The 6,611-nt window shown below is 44.7% G+C and overlaps 1 protein-coding gene across 1 annotated transcript; it reads left to right on the top strand.

Moving 5' to 3' along the window:
* On the top strand, positions 176 to 6,249 carry SEC13 (SEC13 homolog, nuclear pore and COPII coat complex component). The gene is made up of 9 exons (XM_021409939.1): positions 176 to 301; positions 521 to 565; positions 1,363 to 1,478; positions 1,921 to 2,072; positions 2,993 to 3,126; positions 3,848 to 3,981; positions 4,506 to 4,626; positions 4,832 to 4,978; positions 5,419 to 6,249. The coding sequence occupies exons 1-9, from the start codon at positions 299 to 301 to the stop codon at positions 5,527 to 5,529; spliced, it is 963 nt and encodes a 320-aa protein (XP_021265614.1). The 5' UTR covers positions 176 to 298; the 3' UTR covers positions 5,530 to 6,249.

Raw genomic sequence — 6,611 nt, 5'->3', positions numbered from 1 at the left:
CATCGCACCGAGCAGCGGCTGCCATCGTCCGCCGGCCACGCGAGCAGCCCCGCCGCGCCGCGCGGAACGGAACGGAACGGAACGGAGCGGAGCGCAGCGCAGCGCTACGGAACGGCGCCGCGCCGTCTCCACCCGCCTGCGCGCGGCGCCGGGCGGAACTGGGCGCGGGCGGAACCTCCTGCGCGGGCGGCGCCGCGGCGGGGCCCGTTTGGGCGGCGGACCGCCGTGCCACGTCTGAGCCGCCCGGCCGCCCGCAGCCCGATCGCCGCCCGCCGCTCCACGGCCCACAGCCGCCGCCATGGTAGGCCCGGGGAGGGCGGCGGGGCCGGGACCAGCTCCGCGGGAGGGGGGAATCTCTTTGGGTAGCGCGGGGGGCGGCGGAAGAAGGTGGCGGCGCCGGCACCGCGGGGCCGGGAGAGGCGCTCCGCTCGCCGGGCCGGCCGTGTGCTGTGGCCGAGCGCTGGCTCCCGGCCGCCGGTGCGTGGTGCGCGGCTTCCTGACCACCCCCCTCCCTCCGCAGGTTTCCGTCATTAACACCGTGGACACCTCTCACGAGGACATGATAGTAAGTGTGCGGGGTACTGCTGGCATTCTGCCTCGGAAAACGCGGCTCAGCGCTGTAAAGGTGCTGGGCCGACTCGTAACGAGACTGCTGCGTGGTACGTTCTTATGAGGGTCAGAGGGCACGATGTGTGCACCTGTACGGAAAGGTAACGTGGGACGTGAAATGTCGCGTACTGACAACAATTCCGATAGTGCTATTTTGTAATGGGGAGCAGGAAAATGGAAAGGAGGAAAAGTTTAATGCTCACAATTTCCATGCCCAGGGTTGTTTCTATGGAAGATAGTGTATGTGTGTACTGAGTGGCACAGAACTTTGGTGGACAGCACTGGTTTTCCTTGGTGCGAGTGTTTCTGGGGGCAGCTGTACAAGCATGCATGGGAGGAAGGATACCAAAGCAGTTTATGAAAGCAAGGAGTGCTGTTAAATGCTGAGTTTCAAGCTAAATACAAGATGTTAGTGCAATTACATTGACTTTACGTAGTAAGAAACAGCAGGATGTAACTTGGTCACGGCTTTACACTTGGCACCAAGTTCCTGTCCTCTCCTGAAAGCGCTGTGCAACCCCGCTCTGAATCCCACAGACTGCACGGGTAACACTTGTACAGTCAGAGGACACGGCAGGTGGGGAAAATAAATGACTTACACCGTTTGTCTGGATTATTTAAAAACTGCCCTTCTTACCCCGTCGTGCTGGACTCGGTAATTCACAGTTCTTAGAGCTACTTCTAAATTTTATAATGTTTATTAAGAAAGCAGAGCTCGCATGGGCCAACAGCACCTTCTGTGTTGCCTTACAGCATGATGCGCAGATGGATTACTATGGCACTCGGCTGGCGACCTGTTCTTCAGACAGATCCGTGAAGATCTTTGATGTTCGGAATGGAGGGCAAATCCTCATTGCGGACCTAAGAGGGTAAAGTGTCTTACAAGATGGTGTTCTCTGGAAGTCTTTAATATTTTGTTGTTTTGCCTTTTGGTGACGTAGGACGCGTGGTAAATTCTCCCGGGTGGTTCTTCTGCGGCTGGTTGTTCTAAATAACGGCTCAGAGCCTCGAGGGGGAACAGAGGCAGTCAGAAGTAATGCTGTGGCTTTCTGATTCATTGCCTACTTAAGGCCTATAATTCTATAGAATTAAACTCACAATCTTAAGACAAGGATAAATGCTTGGAATTGTTTTCAATGGTAATGGCTTTGTCTGACAGTCATACCCTTATTTTTTATCTTGGCTTTACACGTATTCTTTGTATTGTTGTATTAGTGATGTACAGAACACCAGTTTGTGATGTGATGGCTGGAACAGCCACAACCGGAATGTGTTGCTCTCAGCTTTTCCAAATAATGTTATTTCTTGCAGGCATGAAGGGCCAGTGTGGCAAGTTGCCTGGGCTCATCCTATGTATGGAAACATCTTGGCTTCCTGCTCCTATGACAGGAAGGTCATTATCTGGAAGGAAGAAAATGGCACTTGGGAAAAGACCTATGAGTACACAGGGCACGATTCCTCAGGTGTGTGGTCTGGAACTGGGAAGAGAAACTGGAGCTACGATGGGGTTTGGACTGGAGTAAATCCGTCGTTGTTAAGGAAGAAATCTTCCAACAGATTGTGATAAGTTAATAGAGAGACAGTAAGTCTGTTTTGCACAGGGAGGACATCTACGAAATGGCATCCTGCTGGCTAACTGGCTGTCTTGATACATACGACATTTGCACAGGAGCTGTTTGACAAGTAAATCAGCTTTGGATAAACAGGGGCATAGGGTACTGAAGTCTTGAAGTAGCGTTGTATGTATCCACTACAGGAGGAAAGGAAAAAGCAGAATTTTAGTATGCTGTGTTTTGTTTTCCAACTGAAACTGTTTCGTTGAGATTATCGATTCTCCTACAAGCAAAGCTGAGAAGTTTCTGAAGTGTTCAGTATGCCAAAGCCCAGAGATGCTGGCTGCCTGAGAAAGAAGCGGTGCTTTGCTGTTCAGTATTATTCTTTATCCTCAGAGGAATTGACTAGAACATACTCTTGGTCCATACTCCTAAGACTAAGCCAGGCTTAAAAATGAGTATATAATGGATACATACCTTTGTTTTGTTACTAATCTAGGCTTTAAATGCTGTGCCAGCTTGTCAGCTTTCATTCTAGAATCAGTAATACCTCTTTACTGTTGCACAGGATAGTCATGAGGATTTTATCTCATTCATTCTCATTTTCTGGTGGTCTCCTCCTAAAATGGTGCCAAAGCTAGAGGCAGTTTTCCATCATTCAGTAAACTGTGTTAATTGTCTGTCTTTGCTGAAATTCAGGAATGCTAAGACTCTCCTTAGCTTGCAAAGCTGCTCACTTTTAGCGACCATTCGCTAGTACTAGTCAGTGACTGGGTTAGCTAGTTTTAGTTAGCACTGTGTTGTAACCCAGTCTGTCTCATCCCTCACAGTGAATTCTGTCTGCTGGGCACCACACGACTACGGACTGATACTGGCCTGCGGGAGCTCCGATGGCGCAATTTCATTATTGAGCTACACTGGTGATGGGCAGTGGGAAGTCAAGAAGATCAGCAATGCACATACTGTAAGTTGGAGCTATAGATGAGCACTGAGCTGATGCTTCAAAGAATGTGTAGACTAGATAAATACTGAAATACAATTAAATTATGTGAATCATTTTCCAGAACCAAAAGTAACTTGTTTTAAATAAGTCCAAAGTAAGAAAGTATATTTTATAGTAAGTAAAATGAGTAGAAAAAAGTAGAAAATAAGACGTGAAAGCCATTACACAGCACTGATAATACATCTGAGCGTGACTGTTAAACACAGTGCTGGAAGTTACATGGTGGGAAATGGCTTTGATATTAAGAACACCTCCTACAATCTGGCTGTGAGTAAACCGCAACTAGAAGCTGGGAAAACTGGAGGACTTGTGATTTTCCCACAATAGTGGGACTTTTTGCTAAAACAAAACTTGACAGGCATCTAAGCAGTTAATGACGGTGGCTTGCATTAAAAGTAAATTGAGCTGTGGCCCCACAGATTCTTTCTGCATTCCTCAATCTTAGCAACAGCATACATTTTGCATCTCCTTTTTTTTTTTTTTAATTTGTCTCCACTGTATACATTTCCAAGATGATATTTGCCCATAAGACAGTTACTTAGCTACCTAACACTTCCTGAATAAATGCCCAGTCAAGAATAGACTGTATCTGGAATACTTATCCATGTAGTTATCTATCCAGCATAGGTGTCCTTGGCTCCCTCCACAGCTTTTAGTAATGGCCTTTTTTTTCCTTATATAGATTGGATGTAATGCAGTTAGCTGGGCTCCTGCTGTTGTACCAGGCAGCCTTATAGAACAACCATCTGGTCAAAAACCAAACTACATCAAAAGATTTGCATCTGGTGGTTGTGACAACCTTGTCAAGATCTGGAAGTAAGTGCTCTCTTACCAGATTTAAAAAAAAAAAAAAAAAAAAAGTCATTCTTTGTAGTCTCTGAATGTCCCTATTAGCATCTTGAATTATGCTTTAGGCATTTCTATGTTTTCATCTTTGAACTCTTACTGTTTTAGAAGAGTACTTCAAAAATAGAAACAACTTAGTGATTTACAAACTCTCATAGCAATTCAGATCTCATAGCATATCAGATCTGCTTAATCTTATCTTGAAAAGTGCCTTTTTAATTGTCTTTGATTACATTTGTTATTTGCACAATAGCAGATCTCTGTACAGTAACTGAAGGCCAAATGTGCTTCTCCTGTGTTGCATTCTGTTCCATAGAAGGGATCTTGTCAGCTTAACCCATACAGCTTTTTGGACGAGAACAGGAAATGCTTGTGCTTTGTGTTGTCTGGATAAACCAGGAGGCTGAAAGCAATAAAAAGTCTCCCAGAACAGTAGGTGGGAAGTACAACTGGCTGCTGCCACCACCCTTCCAACTGCGTAAATGTATTTTCAGAGAAGAAGATGGTCAGTGGAAAGAAGAGCAGAAGCTGGAGGCGCACAGTGACTGGGTTCGAGATGTAGCCTGGGCTCCATCCATAGGCTTGCCAACGAGTACCATTGCCAGCTGTTCACAGGTCAGACTTCTATAGGAGTGAGCTGTACTTACACCTTGCTTTTGGCTATAGTAAGAACAAAGACCATTATGTTCAGCAAATGTGTATATAAACACATTTAAAGTTCATATTAGTGGAAGTGCAGTCAGAATTGAAAATGCAGACAAGCTTGGTTTTTGTGTTAGCAACTCGTGGTCCAGCCAACTCAGTCTGCTTGTTTCTCTAGGATGGCAGAGTGTTTATCTGGACATGTGATGATGCCTCTGGAAACTCATGGTCACCAAAACTGCTGCACAAGTTCAACGATGTTGTCTGGCATGTGAGTTGGTCCATTACTGCAAATATACTTGCCGTGTCTGGAGGAGACAATAAAGTGAGTACTGCAGCCTCAGCGTTTGCTCTTGCATGTCATATTTTCACTTTTGTTGTTTTGAGTTAAGATTGCTGAAGACTTCCCTTTGATGCAGTAGTGGTTTTTTTTGTTTGTTTGTTTTTGTTTTGTTTTGTTTTTAAATTTACCTAAAGAGGAGGAAGACCCTAACCTCTGGCAAACTACATGCATTGCATTCTTAGTCCTGATTGGAAATGCAGGCTTAATTTTGTTTTGTGGGGATACTACCACCAGAATTCACTCACTCCCTTTATCGCTGGATAATGATTTAGCAAACAGCAATAAATAATTTGATGCTTAAAGCAAGTCTGACACACTGCTGTATTTATAGACCATCACCATCTTAGTGATGTGATCATTACAAAGAAAATGAGAAACTGAGAATGTTTAAGGCTAAAACTTTTTCCTGCTCTGTTTTTGAGGTCACGCTATGGAAGGAATCGGTAGATGGGCTGTGGGCATGCATCAGCGATGTCAACAAGGGCCAAGGAGGAGTGTCTGCCGTTACAGAAGGGCAGCAGAATGAGCAGTGATGCAGGACCGAACAGTCCAGCTGCCAGAAGTGATGGCTATACCTGATTTGCAATGTTTCTTGAATCAGATGAGAACTGGTTTTATCCAAACTGGACACGAACGTGGGAAATAACTATCCAATTTTATGAGCACTCTTAACCAATACTGGGAGGCTACAATGTGTTGATAATCAGCCTTAATTGACATTCCCTTAAATTAAAGGTGAAGAGAGGAGCAAAATACTGTGCCTTGTGCTACTCCCTGATACTGTAAAAATTGTACCCTGCCTTCTGCTTTAGGAATCAGATTTAATTGGATACACTTCAAGCACTCAAGTAGGAACAGGAGGAGGCGGGCAATCAAAGCGCTGATGTGTGAACCCATCTGTGTAAGGGGCAAATACTCTGCCACTCAAAGGTGAAAACTATTTCAAGTGACGGGGAGGGCTGGTGGAGTTAGCAGCAGACAGCATTCTGGAAGTAGTGAAAGGGTGCTTAGGTTTCCTTGAAAGTAATGTGCTCAGATACACGAAAGTCTCCATGCATTCTTGAAGATGAAAAAGAGTAGCAGAGTGCATATGTATTTTGCTTTACAGTAATCTCAAACTTGTTTATTTAACCAATGTCAACAAATGAAAATACAATTCGAAGACTTTTTTTTTTTTTAGCCACAATTCTATACTGTACCTCAGGTTTTTGTTTAGAAAACAAAAGAATAAAGTCTTATTGGTTAAAGCCTGGTATGCTGTATTTGGTAATCTTTCACAGGGGCCTTATCGGGGTTCTCTATAGTCTACCTTGCCAGATGCCTTAGTGTGGCTCTCATGTATGGTATTTAGCTTTGTAAGAGCTAGTAAGCACCTAGTCTGCCACAGCCTGATACTGTATAGTATAAGAAAGAAGAAAATGAGCAGGTGTTTGAATAGAGCTGTGAAGGCAAGAGCTATCTTCTCCTGGAAGGGGTTTTAAGAAAACAAAGCTGTATGCCATTGCAGTTAAGGTAAGTGTATGAGGCACAAAAAGATGGATTTTCAGTATGCTTTCAGCTAAAATCGAAAGCACTCTTCACTCCCCATAAAAGGGAAAGCAGTTAGCTAAACAGT

Source organism: Numida meleagris, chromosome 11, assembly GCF_002078875.1.
Source record: "Numida meleagris isolate 19003 breed g44 Domestic line chromosome 11, NumMel1.0, whole genome shotgun sequence".
In the NCBI taxonomy this organism is placed as follows: Eukaryota; Metazoa; Chordata; class Aves; order Galliformes; family Numididae; genus Numida; species Numida meleagris.
This window is presented reverse-complemented; position numbering and strand designations above follow the sequence as displayed.